This window comes from Quercus suber, unplaced genomic scaffold, assembly GCF_002906115.3.
Source record: "Quercus suber isolate HL8 unplaced genomic scaffold, Cork oak 2.0 scaffold_681, whole genome shotgun sequence".
Lineage (NCBI taxonomy): Eukaryota > Viridiplantae > Streptophyta > Magnoliopsida > Fagales > Fagaceae > Quercus > Quercus suber.
In genome coordinates, this window is record NW_027070122.1 from 159751 (window position 1) to 184618 (window position 24868).

General features: G+C 35.0%; 3 protein-coding genes across 5 annotated transcripts; 1 reads left to right on the forward strand and 2 right to left on the reverse strand.

Annotated features, from left to right (window-relative positions):
• Positions 1-793: 793 nt before the first annotated feature.
• LOC112025575 (enoyl-[acyl-carrier-protein] reductase [NADH] 1, chloroplastic) lies at positions 794-8108 on the reverse strand. The gene is made up of 14 exons (XM_024058247.2): positions 7975-8108; positions 6873-7190; positions 5873-5982; positions 5723-5778; positions 5535-5619; positions 5399-5446; positions 4575-4649; positions 4374-4485; positions 3692-3743; positions 3562-3613; positions 3392-3449; positions 2372-2470; positions 1923-2066; positions 794-1145 (listed from the first exon to the last, which is right to left on the reverse strand). The coding sequence occupies exons 2-14, from the start codon at positions 7147-7149 to the stop codon at positions 1087-1089; spliced, it is 1227 nt and encodes a 408-aa protein (XP_023914015.2). The 5' UTR covers positions 7150-7190; positions 7975-8108; the 3' UTR covers positions 794-1086.
• A 1517-nt stretch (positions 8109-9625) lies between these two features.
• LOC112025555 (cyclin-L1-1) lies at positions 9626-14780 on the reverse strand. 3 transcript variants are annotated; one of them, XM_024058237.2, is made up of 9 exons: positions 14637-14780; positions 14319-14494; positions 14139-14217; positions 13665-13805; positions 13226-13395; positions 12191-12464; positions 11360-11750; positions 10447-10482; positions 9626-10357 (listed from the first exon to the last, which is right to left on the reverse strand). In XM_024058237.2, the coding sequence occupies exons 2-9, from the start codon at positions 14468-14470 to the stop codon at positions 10287-10289; spliced, it is 1314 nt and encodes a 437-aa protein (XP_023914005.2). In that variant the 5' UTR covers positions 14471-14494; positions 14637-14780; the 3' UTR covers positions 9626-10286. The 3 variants fall into 3 exon arrangements, with proteins under 3 accessions (XP_023914005.2, XP_023913992.2, XP_023913998.2); XM_024058224.2 differs by having other exon boundaries at positions 11360-11762; XM_024058230.2 differs by having other exon boundaries at positions 11360-11762; positions 14662-14771.
• An 8279-nt stretch (positions 14781-23059) lies between these two features.
• On the forward strand, positions 23060-24102 carry LOC136064410 (zinc finger CCCH domain-containing protein 31-like). The gene has a single exon (XM_065766107.1). It carries the CDS (start codon positions 23176-23178, stop codon positions 23854-23856), a length of 681 nt encoding a protein of 226 aa, XP_065622179.1. The 5' UTR covers positions 23060-23175; the 3' UTR covers positions 23857-24102.
• Positions 24103-24868: the final 766 nt, after the last annotated feature.

The window sequence follows — 24868 nt, forward strand, 5'->3', positions numbered from 1 at the left end:
GTAACACTATTATCTACTTCCATATTGTACTTTAATTCTTCTATCTCAAAGCTATTTTTGGCTGAACTGTTGTTTTTTTTTTTAATCTTTGGCTGAACCTATTTCTTCATTTCTTTTGTGTATGAATCAAAACTTCAACTTAAACAAAATAATAAAGTACTGGATCTAAAGTAGCAGTACAAAACACTAGCTTTGAACAAATGTACAATGAATTCTATTTGTACACCAATCACCAAAATAGTTGGTAGTGGGCTGATACCTAACACAGAAAATAAACACTAAAATAGCTTTAAAATCATTATTCAATGTGCGAGTGTGTTTATTTTTTTGTCCTAGATCTCACCCTACTTTTAACTATTTCTATGATTCGAGTATGCATAAATCTCACTAAATAAAGGTGTGAAACTCGAATTAGGATGAATGTAAAGTTTTGAGTTAAAGGGAAGAAAAAAAAAACATTTGACTATGTATTTCATATTGGGATGAATGTAAGATTTTGAATTAAAAGGGAGAAAAATCTCTAAACATGTGCGTGTGCAACGAGACTAGTAATCTCCTTTTTCTGATTTCATTTATAGAAATTCACAATTTACTTTTTCTTTTTTCTTTTTTTCATGTACGAAATACATGATGTGGTATAAGCCTTATTCCTTGCAAAATCAAAGTTACACTTTGGGAGCCATGATTTGGTTTTAACCCTATTCTTTGCAAAATCAAAGTTACATTTTGGGAGACAAAACAGGCGGCAATAAGGAATCAGTGTCTCTACCAAATGTGGGAAGCATTAAACGAATTGAAGCCGACAATTGTTATTTTATTTTAATTTTTATAAGAAAGCTTTATTGATATGAAAAAGAAAAATATGGTAATAGCACCCAGTACACAGGAAGTGTACTAGTAGTGCAGCAAAATTAAAGAAAATTACAGCAATCAATAGTGTTTAAAATACTAGTAAAAGAATGGCTACTCAAAACCGCCAACCACTCATATAATGAATTCAGAAAAGCCCTCTTTACCACCACCATCGTAGGTCGTTCAATGTCCTATATTTCCTTTCCTTCCAAATGGTACACATTAAGCCATCAATTACCATTTGTCATCGGTTGCACTGCTGCAGACTTTCAAAATTATTTGATTTTTTTTTCCTGGATAAATTGTTAAAACAAATAGGAGATGGAGGTTTCAAAGTCTGCTCTCCTTATAAAAAAGACTAGACTATGACACTGAATTACAAAACTCTTGACAATTTTGTGGAGGTTTTAGTTGGTGTCAATGCTGTGAATTTATAATGTTGTTTATAGTTGCCATCTCGTTTTTATTCTTTTCTCTTAATTGTAGGTCAATCTAAAACCATTATAGTTGTTACAGCATTCTGGTGCGAAATTATTCATGATATAACTATTAGACGACTACATTTATGTTTATGCATGAAGACGTAATGGTTGCTACCATTTATGCATTTTTTTTCACATCGATTATCATGTCCAAGAGAACTGTGGTTTAAAAGTTAAAACTGCTCAACAATTATGGAGTCGAGTGAAAGACTAGTCATCGGTCTAAATATATAATTCTTGAGAACCAAACACCTGTTACTGAGTGACACAGAAAGTAGACATAAGGCCCAGAGCATCAAAGCCATCAGGTTCAGTTAAGAATGGCTGCTGTGCCCTAAACTTGTACACATTGATGACCAAAATGAATTCCAAAGTGGGGAAAAATCATGCTATCTTCTTATTAATATGGAAATGTGAAATAATCCATTTGCTAACGATACAAGAACATATGAAATGTGAGAAAACAATTATTTCTTTTGCTTGATCAAAATTTTCAATAGAATCCACTTACACAATCCATGTTAATCTTAACTTCTAACCTTGGCTTTGCTAAAAATATTAAAAAAAAAAACCTCTAGCTCTGGTTACCTTTTGGAATGTCTAGGTTCTCAAATATTGGGCTGTCAACTCCCACTCCCATTGCATGCAGACCATTGTCAACATACACAACGGCACCAGTGATAGCTGAAGCCAAGGGTGATGCCAGGAAGGCAGCAGCATTCCCAACCTCCTCTGTTCCAATTATAATTCAGGCTCAGTAACAGTATGAAAAATGCCAAAAAGAAAATACAAAACATAAATTATCCTAAAGGGGCTGTATCAGCTTGTGTTGTAAAAGCATTTTCAAGCCTCTGTTGTTTAGTGGAGAAATATCACAAGAAGCTAAAGTGATCATGACCAATTGACCATAAACGAGGATAATATTTTAAAAAAATTTGCAATTTTATTGAATTGCTGTCTAGTTCCACAGAAAGTAGGCAGTATTATTTTGAACGTAACCAAATCTAGAAAAATCTGTGGAAAAACTTATGACTCACCTGCAGATAATTCTTTCTGTAGGGGTGCATTGGCTGATGAGTAATCTATCATCATATCAATAAAACCAATTGCTTTTGCAGCACGACTTCTTAATGGCCCTGAAATTTATATTAGTTTGGAAAGCATGTGAGGAAATAGATACTATCTAAAGACAAAATTAAGTTAGGAATTATATCATTTGATTTTGCCTTCTATCAAATTCAAAGGTAACCTTAACACCAAAAAATGAATCTAAGACAACAACAGGGCCAGGGTACAAAACTGAGAACGCATAATATTATGGAAACTGTAAAATCAATTTAAACTGCATGGTGAGATGGAAGCTCTATTTCAAAGGGATGGATTTGTACTTTTTAAATACAAAGTAGAAATAAAATTTAAAAAAAAAAAAATGAATGCATTTAAACTTATGCTAAAATTACCAACAGGACTACTGCAAGTGATGCCAAGTAAGATTCAAGTCCAATAAGATATCACTGGGTGGACTCTTTCAGTAATGTTTTTATGACACAACTAACATTCAGTTTGGCACCATTGATGAACCAATTATGGTAAAATCATACTGATGGTTATTTTCATTAATTGCCCAACACAAGGACATTTAGTTATCCAATCAGTCTGGGATTTTGGGCAAATTAATGGAAACATGTTTGAGTATTGGGATTTAGTGTGCTGTGATTGATTGCTAGATAAACAGCAGTGAAGACTGGGGCTAAATTAATCTCTATCTCTTATCAGTAAAACACATCATCCATATAATTAGGGAAGAGACCAGGAATGATAGATGATGTCTTCTTGGAGAGATCTACATACAGATCATTACATCATATCATCTTTTAATTGGACTATAGAGAAGAAGGATACAGCCATCCCTATAGGTCTCATTTCAGATGGAACACCCATAGCATGTACATGGCAGAATGTGGCATCAGGACATAAACCAGTCAATGAGATTACAAGAGAATTATTCTACTATTTTAGGTGAGGATATGATTCTCAATATAAAGTAAATAAAATACCGGCAGATATTGTGTTGACCCTGATTTTGTGTTTTCTTCCAGCTTCAAAAGCTAGCACCTGTGTCAAGCCCAAAAGTTTACAGATGTTATGCTAACTATCATGAACATTTGAAAAAACAGAAATACATGAAATAAGAATAAATAAATAAATAAATAAACATATAACTTACTTGCGTGTCACTCTCCAGAGCAGCCTTTGCTGAACTCATGCCTCCACCATATCTGCATGTAGAACAGTCAAAATGAAGAAATTGTTCTTAGGTGAACCACACAATGTTCACAGTGCTGAAGGAAACATACCCTGGAATGATCCTTTCAGAAGCAATGTATGTTAGAGAAATTGAAGCACCACCTGTAATGTTAAGTCCAACCAATCAGGGGAAAATTTCAGAGGTTTTCTTACTGGTTTTGGAATCCTATGTTGGTTAGAAAAATAATAATGAGATGAAGTAATTCCTATTGAGAGTATTAATCTCACACTGATAAGAAAAGAAGCAAGGTGGTGTGATAGTCCCTATAGATAGAGTGGTGGTGTAGTTTTTGAGTGTGAGAGAGTTAGAAGACAAAACTTTATCTAGTATGTTTCCCTGAGAGGCTGTGATTCCCATGAAGTAGTCACAATTCATGCAAAATATAACATACCCAAAACCCTAGAGTTCTCCCAAACAAAGCCTAAACACATATCACTTTAAGAACTTGTTTGAAACATCAAAATCACTTAACCTAGGACATGATCGAACCCTAAAGATCCGGAAACACCTAAAAATCTAGCACTCGTAATCCAAGACCACTCAAAACATCAAGATTACCCTAACCCTAAACCGGGTTCCTTACATTAGGGTGCATATTGTAAGGATTCAGACTTAAGGGGAAAATTAGGGATAAGGAAAAAAGTTGGGATGGGGAGAGGAGGGCGGGAAGGGAAGAACGTAAAGATAAAAATCAAAGAAAAGCAATAGAAGAAATTGAGTGAGAAATGTGCCTGGATTCATTATTGGAACAAAGTGCTTGAGTAAAGAAACAAATGAGTAACTAGATGCAGAGATAGCTGCAAGATATCCATTCCTTGATGTCTCCAAAAGAGGTTTGCTGACCTGCAAATGAAAAAAAAAAAAAAACACTAATCAAGTGCCTTAAGATCTTGAAAGAACAGTGTAAAAGGATAAACTGATGAACACAACACCTCTGGCCCATTGGCAAGTGAGTGCACAAGGATGTCGATGCTTCCAAAGTCCTGTTTCACAGATTCAACAACTTCCTGCAAAACATTAGAAACAAATTGGTTACCAGTGGTCAGTTGGGTCAGTTATCCCATTCATGTCTTTGCCAGTAAAGAGACCTGTAGCTCCTTACAAGAGGAGCATGCATTATAAGTTTTTTACATTTAAAGTTTGCAATTGACCATGAATTTCAATGTTCACCAAAATAAGGATTCAAACAGTTTGTGAAACAAATGCAGCTTAATCATTAGTAGGTTGAGTTAGATTAAATCCTTTTGCTATACATTTGAAAAGAAATTTGACATGTGACATGACAGATAAGACATAGTACAAACTTATAATCATATTAAATCCATCTACTTATTAGTTGAACTTTTATTCAACTTATTAACATTCATTTTTATCAATGTGAACCATGGTGTGATTTAATTTCAATACTTGATTAATTCTGTTGTTCTCTCTCAAGGAAGAAAACTAAGCACTTGTAATTTAATCAAGTCAGTGGCATTATTGCAATTTGGTTTGACTGATACTAATGTGCACACCAAGTGAAGACAAAATACTGAGATAACTTTATTCTATGTTGTGTTTAGAAAATCATGAACAGACATAGGAACTCATAGGCTCATAGGCCGATGGAATACTTTGGAGAACGGTTCATCACATGTTATGCCCAGGTCAATCTGACATAACAAATTGGTGATGTTTACTGAGTGGAGTTAAAAAAGTCTTTTATTCAATAATGACCACTGAAATTAAATAGTGATATATTCACAATAAATGATACCTGAACTGTCCAATTTGAGGATCCAGCATAGCGTTTGTTTGCTTTTACCTGCCCAAAACCACAACTAAGAATATCACCAAGAATACAATTGGACTTTATATCAATTATTCCAGAAATATATGGAGCTTTTCATTACATCCTCAGGAACATCTTCAGGATTGTCATAAACAGCATCCAATGGATACACTTTAGTAATTTCCATTAGAGAACCATCTGGTAATCTGAAAAATCAAATTTCAATTAGAAATCAACAGAGGCTTGGAGACGGTACCACAATTATTAATTGATTACCAATAATGCAGGAAACAGAACATCATATCTTACTTGCGTGACTCATCAAATTTCCCACGCCGTAAACTAGATTCAAAAATATTCAGTGCCTACATAAAACAAAAGTTTGCATTAAAAATTGTACACTTTTGTCATTACTTGAGACTCTAGAATCATAAGATCAAGATAGATCAATTTACATACCGGAACCCATGTACCAACAAGAATTTCAGCACCAGCAGCAGCAAGAGATTTTGCTATTGCCCATCCATATCCATTATCATCAGCTATGCCAGCAATAAATGCTCTCTTACCTGCTAACACAATGTCCCCGTGTTAAATGCAGCAGCATATATGTTACGTTCATATGATTTGGACAAGTACATCTTTGGCTTGACCTTGACGCTGGTGGTCATCCTAAAACATTTCTATTCAAGGCTCATAGCAAGAATGACAAAAACCTTCATGTAACACTTCCTGCCATTGTTCACTCCCAACCTCAAATTTGGGCTTTGCCTCATTGTTACCAGAGAACTGATTTTTGTGCTTTGATTCAATATCATGGTTCAGGTTTCTCCAACATTTAGACATGTGACTTATATATATATGGAAAGATTCTTTGCAAAGCCAAAAAAAGGTAATAACTACAACTACTAGCAAAAAAATTGAAGCAGCCAAGCAGGTGTTGAAACGCCACCCTTTTTCTGCCACTTAACAGCATGGCAACTCAGCAGACTATGTAAGTTTATAACAATGCTCATTTTACATGCAATATCTCAATATTTTTGTTATGCTTATGTGTGTTCAGTTGAGATACATATCAGAACTCAGGATATGAAACTAAATAGGCCTTTGTTGAGATTTCAGTGAGGTAATTGCCTTTTCAAGTCAGTGATCATGGGACACAGGAAAAAAGAGAAACCCCATCTATATTTTGCTTTGAAATGCTTGGTGAAATACCATCTTACAAGCAAAACATATAATCTTCCCAGTCAAAACCTCATCTGCAGTTGTAGACCTGGCCTTTACTTGCAGTATCAATACCATGCAACAAGGAAAAAGGTGGAGGAAGATAGTATGTGAAGCTATTCATTTCATATTTCTTATATATAGGGTGCTAAGCTACTACAATATTTATGAAAGAAAGGACCAAATGATAATAAAGACATCTTACAATGAAAGGGGAAAAAAATAGTTGTCTGACCTCTCAAATCAACAGGCAAGCCAGGCAGAGGCTTGTACTCTGCAGCACCAGACACTGCTCTTGTAACAGCCTTTTGAAATTTTACATTTCCTGATGTGAAGCTCTGGAAGAATGGCTGCCTTGATGAGATGTGGGAAGAGCTGGTAAGCCTTGTCCAAGATGCCTCTTTATGCTCAGCACTGAAATTTGCAGTGTTTGTCATAACTCTATTGCGGGAAGAAGATAAGCAAGAATTGATTGTTGTCATGAGCATGCCAGGGGTTGAAGTAGCCGCCATTTTCAATCACTTTTAAGACCTCCAAAAGTCAAAACAAAAGTCTGCAGTATTGAAAACGTTTATAGGTAATCATCAATGTAGTAAGAATGTTCATGGTATGATTTAGCGTATCATGATAATATTTGAGTATCTACAATGTCAAACGCATAATCTACCACACAGAATGTGAAAAAAAAGTATATCATGCCTGCTTTTTTCAGAAGTTCCTACATATAAACAAGTCAATAAATTAAGTTGAAAACAGATATCACTCAGCTCAAAACAAACCGGAATACACATAATATCTTAATTTCCCAATGAACTACACGCCAAAATAAAAGTAGCAGAATGAAGAAAACTGAACCATGGGCTAAATATGATCTATGTAAAATTCATCAGCATTACCAAGTATTAAGTATCAAGTATGACCAAGAAATTGGTGGAGATTTTCAGAATACATTGAAATCATGTTCACTAAAGCCAAAGAAAAATTGGTCACCAAAAAAAAAAAATAGCATATCAAAATATATGCCAACACTCAACCTGCAACCATGGTATATAAAACTATTTGAAAAGCAACAAATATTGAGAGCATTATATCCAAGATTACCCACAAAATGAACACAGATGTCAACAGAGATTCTTTTCTTTCAAAAACGAAAAAAAGTGATCAATTTTAATTCTGGGAAAGACTCAAATATGAAATAAACCCACTATTGAGGAGCCTAAACCCAATCACATTTATGTAATAATGAGAAAATAACAAGTCATTCAGACGTAAGTTTTAGACTCAACATTCACTGAGAAACCTGTACGCTCATTCACATAGAAAAGATCAGAACTCACCTTAGCTGTGATGTTTGGGATGCAGAAGTTTGAGCTGGGTGATTAGAACTTGGGAGAGAATGAGTGGTTTTTGTGTGTGTATTATATTTATTTATGTGTTTGTGTGTTAAAGTTTCGATGAAACCAATGCTGTGTTGTTTGATGTTTGTTGGTGACTGGTGGGAACTTTGGAAATGTCGAGTAATAGATCAGAGTGGTTCATGAGTTGTTGGTTTTGGCGCTCCTCAAATGACATTTATACCCCTGCTTGCTCGTTAAAACCAGCATGCTCCACATTTTAAAATTCGTGTGTTTCATGGTTTAGACTACAGTGTCCAGTTAACAGATCTTTTTTGAAAATTTTTTATGCTACTTTCATGGAAAAACTGTAAAAAAAAAATAATAATAAAATGATATATCCACAACATTTTTACAACAAATTTTAAGTACTAGATTGTTACTAGTTGTTATTGTTGAATTAAAAAAGTAATCTTAGTGCTGAATTTAAATTTGAACCAATAACAACTAATCATCTGTAATTTGTTGTGAAAATATTGTAGATATAGCACTCCTCGAAAAAAATAGTGTTTGTCATAAAAAAAAAATTTTTTGTTAATACAAGATATAATTTCTACTCTAACCTAATCCAAGTGTATATGTGTATGAAACTCCCTCTTAAAGACTTAAACTCTAACTCTCGCCCCTACACCCTACAAGTATTTATACTTGTAGAGTGACCACCGTACCAAGAGTGCACATGGTAAAAAATATTTAATAAATCAATGCTTTAAAGTATCCGTTAACTTTCCTATATTAAAACAAATATAAAGAAATAATTGAGTGGTGCTGTTTATACCATTAGATAAAACAAATAAAATCTCAATCCCAAAATGAAGAGTATCCTATAAGATGGAACAATGTTAAAGATAGTTCATGATGGAGTTCAGCTTTTTATTTTAGTGTAAAGTATAATTTACACGTGTTTTGATTGTTTCATTTAGTTCACAAAAATTTTCAATTACTATATTTAAATCCCTAAATTTTGGATTAAGATGAAATTGTTAGCATTTTATCCCAATTACCCTTTTTCACACGTGTGGAACATAGGAGCAATTTTATGGAGGAAAGTTCCTTATTCCCAAAAACCTCGTTTTATATATGAGCTTGTTCTCTCTCTCTCTCTCTCTCTCCTTTACTTGAATTGCTTTAATTGAATCCTTTCTTTCAATTAAGTGGCTGTGTTATTGCGTTTAAAATAAAATTAAATGAATAATCCTAAATTTTTAATACTTGGTTTGACTTGGCTCATTTGTTGTCCTAGTATCACCTCTAGGAATCCAAAATCTTATTTAGGCTTTCAGGTCCCATGCCTAAGTTAATTAAAATAATGAATTACATTTTTTATGTTGATTAGGCATGGAGGCTTCCATTTGTAGAATAAGAAACTTATGCAATTTCCATCACATATCTATTCTTTCATCATGTCTTCGTACTACATGTCTCAGGCTCCCCGTTGTAGTACTTCAGTTCAGTCAATACTCAATAGCATTGATTTCCTGCTGCGCAGTGGGTCATGATAGTTGTGGGAAATTGGTGCGCATATTTGCCAGAAAGATTTGGAAGTATAGCTCAGATACGCATAACATCTAGTCAACGGATGGATTCAGAACTCTATAAGAGAATTATGAATTTAATTAAACCATATCCAAATAATTTAGAAATAGGGGCTATCCATAACTTGCTATAATAAGATAGCAATGAAATGAAAATATGTTTGACTGCTATAACATAACTCTTACTGATTACTATTATATAAACACCATTCAGCATATACAACTAATAGAACTCCGCCCAAAAAATCTCTAAAACAAGTAGCATTGGTGTGGAAAAATGGGATGAGGAAGTTTTCACATTATCATGTAGTCTGATGTTCATAGCCACTTTAAGTTGTTCACATAGCAGCAATGCAAGGTCCATCATCCAGCATGTATTTCTAGGGATGTAAACTTGACAAAGATATCAATCGAAAATGGATTCACAGATGTAAAGCATTCAAAGACAGAACCCCCAAGGCTAGCACCTACTAAGCAGTACCTGCTACCAGTTGCCGCATGTCCTATGAATAGGCAAGCTCCTACAACATAATACAATAACGCAGCAAGCTATTTCAGGTAGCCAGGAGATGAGCAAAGCTCTATAAGAGAGTTCTGTCCACATTACTGAGGGCTGAGTACAAGATCAAGATCAACCATTGGGAATAGCCCACAGATCAGTCATCAAAATTAAGATTGTACACTTCAAGTCAAAAAAGTTCTTGTCTGTAGAGAGACGATTTAAGTATAAGATTGATGTCTATGGCGATCCTTCCCCCTTGAAGAATAAGAGGAACTGTGGTAGTCCCGATCTGAAAATAAAGAGGCTCAGATAACAGAACTACGGTTAAACAAGAAACCATATTGATTATGCAATACCAAAGGAAAACAAAATGTGTACCTCGTGACGAGGGATGTCTTGATTTCTCTGAATGTCCTGGGCATTCACAATAACAAGAGAAAGATCATATCACTAGATAATCAGAGAACAATTAGAAAGGAAGATCACACCACGGCACACCCATAAAACAAACAGGGACATGGCTACATCTAGGGTTGGCCCCTCCAAAATTTTTAAAATTTCTTTTATAGTAAATATAATTATCAAAAATTTAGAGATTTAATAAAATAGGTGTTGGCACTTGAAAATATTTGAGTTAGTCCAATGGTGCTCTTAGAAAAATGAAGGAATTTGCCAGTTGGTCTATTAATTATAGAGGCAAGGTAGTTTTTGTTTTCTTTGTTTCATTTTTATAATGTAAAATTTGCACTTGTATCTATTAAATTTTTCTATCATCCATGTCTTTGAAGACTTAAGTGATTACATTGAATTCTTTTATTTGCTTTGGTAGACAATTTTTGTAATTCTTATTGAAAATGAAAATTTTACAAATTTCACTATAGAGACGGTAAAAGATTAAATTTATTCTATGAAAGATTGTCATTAAGCATAAATTTTATAGGAGATACTGAGTTCTCTTTGTTGATATTTTTCAACAAGTCTAATATTAAACATTCAGAGTAGACAACTTTTCTCAAAAGAGTTTAAAAGATGATAAGTTATCCTAAAAATTATGTAGCAAATATATATACATCAAAGTTGATAATGTTGTATACAATTATTTATGAATTATGACTTACTCTAGTATTAAAGTTTATAAATCTATACACATACATGTTTGTAGGAGTTTATCTTGACTAATATATTAGTATCACAATTCGACCCCCCTCAAACAAAAAATCATGGCTACGCCCCTAAAAACAAATATTAAAAATAGCATCAGGTTCGTGAACAAAACTGGTTGTAAACATACCTAAATATTTTCCTCTATCCTTGGAACGGTGACTCCAATCCCTAACTCTATCTCTGTCCCTCTCTGTTTCCTCTCGATCACGTACACGGTCAAAATCCCTGCTCCTATCACGATCCCGGGCCTTTATTCTGCCCTCCTTCTCTCTGTCCCTTTCCCTCTCCTCTCTCTCCCTGTTTCTTTCCCTACTTGCGTCTGTTCTGTGGTCAGAATTTAATTTTGGCAGGGGCTCTTCTCTTGCCTCTCCCTCAACAGACATGTTCTTTAATTCATCATCATTTTTCTTAGACTCCTTCAGCTTGTCAAGGGGTGCTTTCAACAATACATCCTCGGATCCACCAGATTCAGTGTTAACAGTGGCTGAAGCTGACTTGATATTAGCTGTTGGGCTAGTCTGAGGAATTTCCTATAGATCAGCAATGAAATAAAAATCCCAACATGCTAAAGTGATTCAATTCTCCCTAGCCTGCAGAAATTCTTATAGAAATGCAATAAAATAAAAATTCCACCAAGCTAATGTGATTCAACTCTGCGAGGGGAGATCATATTTTAAATATGTGGCATTATGAGGTTGACCAAATTTTCTGCAGTCACCACAATTGCCATCCTTTCTCTAAACAGAGCATTCAAGTGCTGCTGTTCCATCTCCAAAATTTCGGTGGTCTAACAACCCACCTCTATAGCAAGAATCTCTGGAAAAAGGACAGCAGCAGTTAACAAACATAATGCCTCTTGCTGAGGAATTGGCAATTGCGAACACTGCAGAAAGGGTATTAGCAGAGGCTTTATGTTTCCAATGAAACTTAAAATTGTACATGAATAAAATAGAAGTACCTTCAGAACTGGCTGAGATTGTGAATCCCTCGACTGGCTAGAAAACGTAGAAGAGTCTCCGTCCTTACAGACATGGATATATTTTGCCTTGGGGAGGCTGTACAGCTCAGCCAGAACTCTGCATACTTCATCAATCCCAGACTTGTCTGCATCAAATACCTTCCACCATGGTGGATTCTCAGGAAGGGGTACTTGGAACCGACGAGCAGCAGCATAGACAACCCCGCAAGCCACAACCTCACTCTTGAATCGAACACACAAAGTTGTGCGCAAGCTGCTCAGATTTGAATGTTAAAATAAAATTAAACAACAAGATAGATTACTAATGGAAGTGTAAGCCACAGTGAAAGACATGGAACAACTGCAACAATCAGCAGACATTAATCACCACAAAAAAAAAATTTTGGGTGCTTTGGAGTTCGACCTATTATTCTGAAGCATAGAAGAATGCAATTGTCTTACAAACTACAGTGTGACTACCAACTAAACAAATAACAGTCAAGATGTCTTCTGCATCAAACTATATGCATGGCCAGGGCAACATAAAAAAGGCAATTTATAGATTCAAGGAGCTGAAGGCATTAAAGAGAGGCCTAAATATAATATGGGTCTAAAAAGCAAGAAAAGCATAATCATAAAAAATATAACAGAATATGGCCCTAAATAGGTGATTGGAGAAGGATTCATGTAGCCCACCAAAAATAAAAGCACCATACATTGTCCAAAGAGTATTTAGTGTACGCTCAAACATACTAGTCGAATTATGAACACTTCCTACAAAAATCTAATACCATACAATGTAGATTCTATATGATACTAAAGACATCTATGAATAGTCTTTTTTTTTATTTTTTTGATAGTTATGAATACTATCTATATAGATATGTAAACTAAATGACACTTTTTGTTATAAGTAAGACTTAACTGAAGAATACAAATTTTAGATGCAAAGTTTCCTTGTTAAATGTATAACCAAATAATAAGAAAAGAGAGTGCATAACTTTTGTCCATGAGTAGTTAATTTGCAAAAATTACCTATCATTTGCTAGATTCCAAACTTCCTGCCTCAGTTCTGTAGGTGTTTCAAGAATGGCAAGGTAGTTAAATATGAATTTATGAGGATGTTCAACATGACAAACAAATCCCATCTCTTTCAATATATGTCTTTCTGTTCTGCTCAAGTCAGTCTTGAGGTCATGATACTTCTGTTAGAAAAGAAATAAGAAAAACAAGGAAACCATGAGAATTTACGGCTTTTTTTTTTTTGGGGGAGAAAAATAGGAGGACTATATAAGTGCAAAGACACCTTAAGTGCTAAAATTAACCACCTATTCAGACAAAGCTATTATACTTGGTGGTTGCCAAAAAGAAAAAGAAGAACAAGTAATGAAAAAATTCAACTCTTGTGCCACAGAAGAAAATGATTAAAAAAAAAAAAAAGGTAATTCCATGGAAAAGAAGGTGAGTGCTTAACCTGTGAACCGATCTCCAAATGCTCTATAGGTAAGTTCTCCATCCTACATTCCATTCTGTGGAAAACAATAAGGACTTGTCTTGCTTTCATTGGGCTTTCCTCAAGCTTTGATGCAAGCCACACGCAGCTCGCAGCAACTTTCTGCAAAAAATTATCATATCCCAGAAAATTAAAATATCCAATTTAGAAACACAACTATTATTCATTTGTTGCCAAGAAAATGTAAGAATAAAAATACATTCTGGAAAACATTTTTAATGAGAGGTGGAGTGAAGGTAGGGTTCGAACTCATGACCACCTTCATTGATAACCTGATAAATCACTAATTGTCCCAAAATCTTCAACTATTAGGAAATGGTGAATTTAACCATAATTCTAACAGCTAGAACATCATGGATACATTTCAAAGAAACCCTTTTCTTTCCTACATTTATTCTCTATGTAAAGAGAGAATGATAAGAGACAAAACTTAACCTTAACATTGAAGCGGGCAAACGATTTCTTGCAATAGAAACGATGGAATAGAACCTGCCCGGTCGCCACAACCTGAGGTCTGTAAGTAAAAAGATTAAGGTAACATATGAACCAACAAAATTAAGAAAAGTAAACAATTTCATAAACCCACCATATAAAGAAATCAAAAAAACAGGATACAGTTTAAGCAAGATGCCACTTTTTTGGATGAGATCACAGCCATAGATTCGTAAGGTAGTTTCAGTTGCTTCATCAATGCCATCTTTCCGAGAAGGTGAGTTCTTTAGTTGCTCGTCGGTTAAGTAGAAATTGTCAATCGCCGTGTATATCATTCTAAAACAAATAACTCAACCAAACTGCCACAACATAGCAAATAAAAAATTTTAGCATAAAATACCCATCAAATTTTTTCAAATTTTTTTTTTTTTTTAAGTCACAAACTTGAAACTGTGTATAAACATGAATGAAGCATTTAGATTGAGAAAATTTGGAGGTTACCTTAATTATTGTATGGGTGCCGAACCTTGAGGGTCTCTAGATCCTATCGCCGTTGAACTCGCCGGAGGGTGGCTGGTCTGGCCGTTGGGGGTGTACCGGTGCTATTGTGGTGAATGGTGATGGAGACTGCAGAGGCCGTTGGGGGTTTCATTGATTTGGTTTTAAAGTTTCTTAAAATTATTATTTTTGAAAATAACACTAAAACCAATCTATTTTGTTAAGTAGCATAGTTTTGAAACTATTTTAGTATCTAACAACTCGAGCCCAAAATACTCAATTTTGGAATTATAAATCGAGTATATCTTACTTGATTTTCCCATCACACAGCAATTAAGGTGAATATTTGGTCCACGTAGGCATTGAACTCGAGTTAAATGGACTTGAGCCCTGTCATATAAAAATTGAGTCCTTAGGAGTTAGGACTTGATTTAGTGTTGCTTCCATTTGCTTCAAGAATTGGAGATGAACTTTCTTATTCTTCCAAACCTCAAAAACCCATGAACAAAACCAAATACAAAACTCAAAACAAATACCTGATCGGATCGAATCTTCTCCTCTAGCAATATCTTTTCTAGAACTCCAACGTGTTTTTCTCTTCCACTAGAGCGGCAGCAACATAATCGGAGTGGCAGCGATAAATCACACTCACATTAAGTCCGATCTGATTTCCCTTTCTTGAAGCCTTCGCCGCCATCGCCTAAAGCTTTTTAGAATCGCTACCTAGGTTGCTTCTCCTCTAGCAAGATCTTCTCTAGACTCCAACGTGTTCTTCTCTTCCACTGGAGCGACAACGAGATCACCAGAGCGGCGGCGAGAAGCCACATCCACATTAAGTTTGATCTGATTTCCGTCACCTAAAGCCTTCGTTGCCATCGCCTAAAGCTTTTGCCGCCTAGGTTGCTTCGTTATTGCTTTTCTGGTGCTTTGTTGTTGAGTATTAAGTGGTAATAATTGCTGGGTACCGAAATTGAGCCTTATAGACTCAATTTCAATTTAAAAGAATCGACTCTGTAAGGCTTGATTTTCATGCCTACGTGGACAAATTTCCACATCAGTTGCAGCACGATGTTGAAATCGAGTTCAGTGTACTCGATTTAGCATTCCATAATTGAATCTAACAAACTCAAGATGCTAGTTTCTTAAATAGTTTGTAAACGATGCTAACTAATGAATATGTTTAAAAAATGATGTTATTTTGAAAAAAAAAAAATCCTTCTTAAAAGCTTTGGGTTGAATCGAGTTTGGATTAACAAAACTACCCAAGTAAGTGGATTTCTTTATTTCGATTTTTTTTTTGGCTTGTTTATCTCTCCATTTTATATTTAATTAAGTTGCATTTATTTTGTGGGTTCTAGTTAACTTAACTCAAACATCTCTAAGGATTGAATAAAAAATTTAGGGTTCAATCCCCACTTACACCAAAAACCGATTGGTGTCTTATCCTATGATTTACATCCTTTTTGTTCTCTCAATCTTTATAAATTATTGATCTAAGATATCGAAAACTCTTGCTCTTTAGTATCTCTTGGCCATCGAGTTACCGCCCATTCATCTCTATTTCTACTTTGACTAAACTTACATTCAATGCACTCTATTTAATTATACTTAATTGAAAACCTTTAGATTCTAGGGTGTCTTGCCAAATTTCTAACTTGACATTAACTCACTTTTACTTCTCCCTGCTAAAACTATATCATATGCAAAAAAGTATACACCAAGTGAATGTACTTCCTCTTAAATCAATTTAGTGAACTTATCCATCACTAGTGCAAAAATGTATGGGCTTATTGCCGATCTTTGATGCAAACCTATAGTGATAGGAAACTCACTTTGTGATTCCTCCACTTGTTCTCATACTAATTACAACGTTGTCAAACATATTTTTAACAACTTAATATACTTCAAAGGAACCTAATTCTTCTCCAATACTGACAACATAGCCTCTTTAGGTTCCCAATTACATGCTTTCTCAATATCAATGAAAATCATATGAAAATCCTTACAGGCCTTTCTATATTTTTTCATTAGATGTCTAAGTAAGAAAATAGCTTCCATTTTCGTCCTAGCATAAAACCAAATTGATTATTTGATACTGTTGTTTCATGGCTTAACCTATGTTTGATCACTCTTTTCCATGGTTTGATGGTGTGACTATGTGACTCATAAGTTTAATTCCTCAAATAATTTGTATAGTTTTAAAAATCCCCTTGTTCTTGTAAATAGGTATTAAAGTATTTCTCCCCCACTCATTAGGCATTTTGTTAACACTTAAGATGGCTTATATAAGGCAAGAATCAACCTACAAAACATTATCAGCAATTAATATAAGATAAAAGCTTCTAACAAAACATCAGACAATGACACAATAATGAAATTCACAAAGATAGTTTTGCAGTATAAAGTTGATCTCCCAGCTATTTAAAAACTTTTTTTTGGCAATTTTTTAATACTAATTTATTTGACTTAATTTCGTCAGTTTTTATTAATTAAAAATGGCTCTTATACATGCATTTATACGAGGAGAAAATAAGGCAGTCTACCACTCAAAAAACAAGTTAAAACATATAAAGAAAAGGACATAGAACTCATACTGAAAAGAATGACAAGTATACAAAGGCTACTGACAAGGACTCATTAGGAGACATTAGCAAACACACCCTCTTTCTTTTTCCTTTTCTCTTCTCGTGGAAGTAAAGAAAAAAAATCTTCATAAAAATTATATGTCTTGCTATTTAAGCAAGATAAATTTCAACATAATAACATATACATCTTACCGAGAGAATGGTGGGTTCAATTGCTGTAACAATCCACTAAAAGATGGAGAAATTACCATTACATTATATCTTACTGGATTGGTGGGGAAGTGCTTAAGACTTCAATTTAGCTATAAGGTACAGTATAAATCATTAAAAGTGGGGGAAAATATAAATCTCAATGTAACATCCTTAGTGCACCAACTCTTTTTCAGGAAAATGGTTATCTTTTGTACTTCATTAATAAAACCTCTATTCTGTTACATAGCATTTTCATTAGACCAAAGCACAGCATGTACCTGTATAAAAGCTATGAATTCCCAGTTCATTAGTGCAGTTTCAAATTATTATCTCGCACAATTGTAAATTTTATAATAATTTACAAACATTAGAAAAAGATAAGACAGCTCAAATTTTTATTTAGATGAGAAAAAGATTTGAACCTGAAAAACTTGGTGCATGGCTTCGATTTGCTTCCTACACCAGATAAGGAGTCCATTTCTGTTGCAAAAAATTAGTTACATTTTCTCAGTTAATTCCTCTGGATTCTTAATGTAATTACTCTGACTATCAGAAACTCATTAAAATCTTAATTTCGTAAAATTTCACTCACAAAAGGGGGAAAAAGTTTCTTTTCTACAAAAATAAAAGTCCAAATAGTCTATAAGAACACATTGTTTAGTTACCTACATGTAATCAATAGGTATATATTTTAATGAGTTGGTTCTTCTGTTTCCAAAGTGAAAAAGGGCAATTTTAACTATCCAATGCCTTAATAAAGATAGAGTGCTAGTGCATTAAAGTTTAGGCCAACCTAAATATTATTATAAACTTTCCACTTCATTCCCAAACCACCCATAATTAAGAAATACCAGTGAAAATAAAGAAGTTTTTTTAAAATATTAAGTGAGGAGGGATTTGAACCCCAGAAAACTCTGTTGGAACTTGGAAACACCAGAAAGTGCGAGTTGGCTACAAGATTCTTGGCAATCACATGTTTTTATATTGCAACAAAGCATTGAAGGAATTCCCAAACATAAAACCAAAGAAGGATTGCCTAACTTTTTCCAGTTTAATCTTTTGCAAAAGAATACACAATTTTTTTTTCTTTTCAAGGAGTAGGACCCAGATGAAAATTTCTCCGGTAATCGATTAAGTAGTTCATAGGAACATCTTCTCACATGCATTGTTAACAGCTTCTTCAGTTTTCCAACCCTTATATTCAAAACCTTTTTAATGAGTTTTAATCAGAGTCTCTCGCAAACACTATTAACATATAATAGAAGACCCTTCAGGCTATTCCAAAAATAAATAAATAAAAGAAAACCCTTCAGGACCACTCAGGCCCTAGAGCTTGTACACAATTAAAATTATAAACTTTTAGCATTAATTGCCCCCCATATGCAAAAACAACTTGATTACGTACTGCTTTAAATTAAAAGCCCCCACAAACAATTTATTAACTATCGCTGCACATACACGTAGCTAAGCTAAGTAACTCAATTTTTACAAAAAGAAATTTTTTTTTTATAATAAATTAAAAGTAAAAAATAAAAACCTAAAAAAATTTAGAACTTAAACAGAACAAGAAGCAAGAACAACCCAGCTCAGTAAAAACAAAGAAAAAACTAAACCCTAAAACAAGTTCATAACAGTACTAAAACATCACAGTTTTCCGCTACTTTCTCAGAAACCAAGCAGAGCAACACAGCATTGGAACATGTCATAATTGGAAGAGAAGAGAGGAGAGAGAGAGAGAGAGAGAGAGAGAGAAGTACGAACCTTGCTTGGACTTCTTGAAGCCGCCATTAGCGTTGAAAGCAGCTTCAGGCCTTCCTCTTTTGCGAGTATCCATTGGTGATGTTATCTCACAGATCCAGATCCAAGCACAGCCACAGATATATAGTATTTCAGAGATACAAAATAGAAACCCTAAAAAGAATAAGGCTAATAAAGAATGAGAAAGAAGTAACAAAAAAAAAAAAAAACCCTAGAAGAAGAAGAAGAAGAAAAAAAAATGGAAATAGTAAAACCCAGAGGAAGAAGAAAAACCCTAAAAAAATAGGGAAACCCTAGAGTAGAGTAGACGAGGGTTTTTGTGGAGGAGAAGAAGCTCAAAGGTGGGGTGACCGTGACCCGTGAGGTTCCTAAAAAGAAAGAGAGAGAGAATAAAGGTCGTGATGACAGATTTATATATTAATACTATTTATTTTATATATATTTATTAATTATGAAAATTATTATTACATTATTACTCCTAGTGGGAGTTGGAGTAATTATAGGCGGTAAATAATTGGGGCTTTATTTATAAAAAGTTAGGGTTACCGAACTGAGAGACTGTGATTAATTGTAGTAATTTAAAAAAAAAATAAAAATTAGCTTTGGGTTGAACTAAAATTTAAAAAAAAAATTATAATTATAATAATTATTATTATTATAAATTAAGGCTTGTGTTTAGAATAAGGCTTCGAGTCATGTGCGCTTGGGTTGGGTCGGGTCTCCATCACATGAGCAGAGATAAAATCTTGGAGGGCTGATCAAAAAATAAAATAAAAAATCTTGGAGGTTTTCTTTTTCTTTTTTTTTTTGAAGGGAGGGTTTTCATTTTTTATTTTGGAAAAGTTTGAATTAACTTTTTAGATTTATCTAGGCATGTGCATTCAATTCATCAATCATAGTTTCATAAAAATTTTAAAAAAAAACATCAATCATAGGAATCGATTTAATACAACCTAATTTAACTTCTCGTATTGATTTTTTGTAGGNTTTGCATGGGACATGTGACTTCCGCTCTGCGATTGGCCCTGGCTAAGGCGCACTGTGTGTACGCTACCCTCACGATTTTGTCTCCCCTCCAGGTTGGCGAAATGGTCCACGTGTTGGGATGCCCTGGATTCTGCTTGCTGTTCACCTTGTCCTGCCATCATCAACTGTTGTTTTCACTCTTGCACAAGCTTTCCCACAGACGGCGCCAATTGTAGGGTCAGTTTTTGCGGCCAAGCCCAAGGAGGTATGGATTCGGAACCCACTGAGCCCAAAACAATAAATTTTGTAGAGAGTGGGCGAAAGGGCTAGGCAAATAATGAAAATAACAGTATTAAACAACAACACCAATGCGAGAAGTTGAATTAATGTGCTCTCGGACTAATATGAGCATTCTGTCCGAAGAGATGTTTTTCATTGATAATCAAAGGTTACTATTTCTGGAGCTACAACCATCTAATATCTCCTTTCTCTCTCCTGTTTTCCCCCCTTCTATCAGGGGTACCCTTCCCTTATATAGCATTACCTTCTTACATCTCCTACGTCCACTTGTTCATCATCCAGGCTCCCACTTGAGTACATGTCCCATCATCCCACCTTTAGCCTTATGTGAGTGGCGGTAGCTGAGAAAGCACTGTTCAGGTGTCCTGTCCACATAAATGCGGCCAGAAAGGTAGGTACAAAGTGCATTAAATGTGGTGGTTGAAGTATGCCTCCTTGATATTTCTCCGTTGCCGTTATCTTTATGTGTGTCCGAGGTTCCTCTCCCTCTTGACACTTGTCAAATAGATCACTTGAACCTCCCATACTCGTGCTTGATCAAACCTCTTCGGATCCGAGGGCTCATGACTACTCGGACATATGAGCATCTCCTCGGATGGAATACGTGTTCATCTCCAGGCATCCCCCATTGGCGTGGGCATCCGACTGAAACCCCATCTCCTCGGATGAAGAGTGTTCCTCATTCAGGGCCTTGGGCCCAATAAGTTGGGCTGGGTTTTTTCCCCCCACAATAATTATTTGTTGAATGATGGACAAAATTGTTGAATACAATCTAATTTTTTTTCATAAGCCTAACAAATGGACCCTCTTAAAACCCCATTTTGACCCTTATTGTCATTGGAATGCTTAAATTAGTTTATTGGATTGCACACCAATTTTATAATTTTATTTTGCGTTCCCTACTTCTTCTTTTTATTGTATATAAGAATAATAAATTTAGTGAGTTCCAGTTAGCTCAATTGGTAAAGTCTCTAATGGCCTGTTTGGATGTTTAAAAATGGAGGGGGAGTAGAGTAGAGGGAGGGAGAGTAATCCAATTACCTTATTTGAAAGTTTTTTAAGGAATGAGGGGAGGGGTTTGGAGGGATTTGGAGGGGTTTCAACTCCCTCTAGCCCCCAATTTTTAATTCCCCCAAATTGGAGAGATTTGGAGGGGAGTAAAGTACATAAACTATTGACCAAGTAAATTACCTAATTTACCCTTATTATATTAACAAAATTACACAAGGGGAAGGGCTAATTACTCCCTTCCCCCTACTAATTTTAAAAACATCCAAACAAGGTGGAGGAGAATCATTCTCCTCTACTCACCTCTCCACTACTCCCCTCCCCTCTACTCCCCTCTACTCTCTCCTCTCTAAACTTCCAAACAAGCCATAATAGGTGAATAAGAAATCTCGGGTTTAATCTCCACCTACGCCAAAACCAATCGATACCTTGGTACGATGATAAAGAGTTATTATTAGAAGCTAAACTATAGATTGAAACTATCTCCAAAAAAAAAAGGAACTATAAACTTGAATGGTGTTTGGTGCATTAAAGATGAAGATCAAGAGTGTTAGTAAAGAAAGAGCATATTAAAGAATTATTTAAAAGCTATATTGGTAAACTTTAATGGAAATGATACAAAATATTGGAGCGATTTAGGTAACCCAGATTTGGGTAACTCAGTGGATGATGAAAACCATACATTTGCTCAACGAATTAGGATGATTTTGGTAAAAGATACATGAAAATGGAAAAAGTTGTGGGACCTAACGGAATCCCATTGAAGTTTAGAAGTGCTTAGGTGATGTGGGTGTATGTTAGTTAGTTGACAAACCTTTTCAATAAGACATTTTCAATGAGTTTTTTTTTTTTTTTTTTGGCATTGTTGCTTAGGTTTATTGTCACTAGATTTGAATAATTATTAGAACCAATATCTTTTATTTTGTTGGTTTCTTCAATTCTCAGAAACACATACAAAACACAATGATAAGGGATTGATTCCTTAGAATAAGACAGAGGATTATGATGTAGGAAGAGGGTAGAATTAAAAGGATTAGAATGGTGAAACTTAGTATTACTTTGTATCAAAATAGGGAATAGATTGTTGTCTGTGGTTTACTGAATTTCAAACCCTTTTGGCTTCCAAGAAAGTTCTGATTTGGCCTTTAAGGCCGGTTATTGTTCACCCACACACACATATTGATATCTTCATTCTTGCCCAACTGCCTTCTCTCTCTCTCTCTCTCTCTATACCTGTCCTAGATGCCTAGGAAGGCAAAAGCTTGTGGTTTTAGCTGTGCTCTATATTACAGTAAAGAAGTTAATCAATAGGGCAATTGTACATGGAAGGAAAATGTTTAAGTAACCTTTTAGTTTCTACTTTATGGTGGTGGCAGTTGAATCCTCTTAGATCCATTCCATTCAACTTCATGTGGAGCAATTAATTCCAACAATTTAGTCTGATCTCTAATAAAGTATGAAATTGTAATCTAAGTTTTTGTTTTTGAGCTTCTAGTGAGTGTTAATTGTTGGCCTCCATTTAATTCAGTATCCAAGAATTCATTCAGATGTGGCAACCTTGCTTGTTATAGTGATGTCCTTGGCCTTTATAATGCTTCAGATGCAGTATTTTGTTATCAATTGTTTAGAGTGATCTGACATGTGCTTTTGATTGCAGCACTGCTGGATGTCCCTTTGGTGAGAGTTGTCACTTCCTGCACTATGTTCCTGGTGGCTATAATGCTGTAGCACAGATGATGAATCTGGCCCCTGCTGTTCCTGCAGCTACTAGAAACATGTCAGGCCCTCCCCCAGTCATCCCAAATGGCTCTACACCTGCAGTTAAAACTCGCTTGTGCAACAAATATAATACTGCCGAAGGCTGCAAATTTGGTGACAAATGCCATTTTGCTCATAATGAGTGGGAACTAGGTAAGCCTATTGCTCTATCCCATGAAGATCCACGTGCCATGGGACCACCCATGCCGGGCCGTATGGGTGCTCGAGTGGAGCCACACCCACCAGTCCCAGCCTCTAGCTTTGGTGCTTCAGCCACTGCCAAAATCAGTGTTGATGCATCTCTTGCTGGAGCCATCATTGGTAAGGGTGGGGTGAACTCCAAGCAGATTTGTCGCCAGACAGGAGCCAAGCTTTCAATTCGAGATCATGAGTCTGATCCCAATCTCAGGAACATTGAACTTGAGGGGACTTTTGAACAGATTAAGGAAGCAAGTGCCATGGTAAGACAGCTAATCGAGACTGTTTCATTGTCTGGTCCCCCAAAATCCCATGGAATGATGCCTGGGGCTGCAGCTCCACCGGGAAGCAACTATAAGACTAAGCTGTGTGAAAATTTTACTAAAGGATCTTGCACCTTTGGAGAAAGATGTCACTTTGCTCATGGTGCTGCTGAATTGCGTAAGTCAGGAGTGTGAAGGCTCATTCTGGTTTTCCCCTCTTTAGTTCATGGCACAAGCTGTTACGCAATCTTGTATTAGTGGGAGGTATGTCTGGATTGGCTATGTAGCGCAACGTAGTAAATTGAAGAGATAATATCTGAGTTTTTGGGAATCTGGTTTATTTAAAAACGATCATAGCTTTATTAACCGTAATTTACATTCTGATAACTTTTGTGTTTGCCATTTTGCTAATATTTAACGGGGTATTGGTATTTGTGGTTATATCTTCCCATTTATATATGATGAATTTGTCGAACCTTTTCACTTGTCAAAAGAAAAAAAAAAGGTCAAACATTGGGCTACTAAAAGCAGATTGAACACTCGTATAAAGATTGCACTTTGCCTGATTGGCACAAAATCTTTGATTATCTTAGTGCGTCAAAGTATCATCTAATTAGAGGATTGACTGAGTTTTCTTTTCTATGATTCAAAAGCAGATGTGAAAATTTTCCTATTTGAATAAAACCTACCCCTCATCCAATTCTTGATACTAATTCATGTTTTGGCTAATGATAAAGAACAGGACAATGTAAATGATGAAGGGAATGAGTATTCAGCAAACCTACCAACTTGATGAAAATCTTTTCAATCCAATCCAACTGATGTTTTGGAGTTGGTTTTTGTGGGTTGGGTTAGAATTTTATTTTGAGCCTTAGGATGAGTTTGATAAGTTTTTATTTTTATTTTTTTGACACCCATTTGCCCCAACTCAACCCGATATGATATATAAGATTTTTTTTTTTTTAATTACCGCTAATATTATTTTTCAGTTTGATTAATTTTGGTATTTTAATAATTAGTTTTGATGAATTTGGAAATTTAGAATATAACTTAAGCATATTATATGAATTGCAATAATTTATTATTAAAAAAATGTAGATAATTGATGAAAGCCTTTTTTTTATATGACATAAAACATGTACACACAACCCATTGACCAACCTAATCCAACACAACTCATGGGTTGGTTTCTACACATGTGATTAGT

What these genes read in the sequence shown, in the direction of transcription:
- LOC112025575 (XM_024058247.2), bottom strand. Translation starts at nt 7,149, where the DNA reads ATGGCGGCTACTTCAACCCCTGGCATGCTCATGACAACAATCAATTCT. An exon ending in CCTCAAATTGGACAGTTCAG is followed by an intron (nt 4,650 to 5,398) that starts GTATCATTTATT and finishes AATGTTTTGCAG; the next exon opens with GAAGTTGTTGAATCTGTGAA. An exon ending in CTCTGGAGAGTGACACGCAA is followed by an intron (nt 3,450 to 3,561) that starts GTAAGTTATATG and finishes GGCTTGACACAG; the next exon opens with GTGCTAGCTTTTGAAGCTGG.
- LOC112025555 (XM_024058224.2), bottom strand. Translation starts at nt 14,470, where the DNA reads ATGATATACACGGCGATTGACAATTTCTACTTAACCGACGAGCAACTA. An exon ending in ATTTGGAGATCGGTTCACAG is followed by an intron (nt 13,396 to 13,664) that starts GTTAAGCACTCA and finishes CTTTTCTAACAG; the next exon opens with AAGTATCATGACCTCAAGAC. An exon ending in AATCTCAGCCAGTTCTGAAG is followed by an intron (nt 11,763 to 12,190) that starts GTACTTCTATTT and finishes GCTGATCTATAG; the next exon opens with GAAATTCCTCAGACTAGCCC.
- LOC136064410 (XM_065766107.1), top strand. Translation starts at nt 23,176, where the DNA reads ATGATGAATCTGGCCCCTGCTGTTCCTGCAGCTACTAGAAACATGTCA.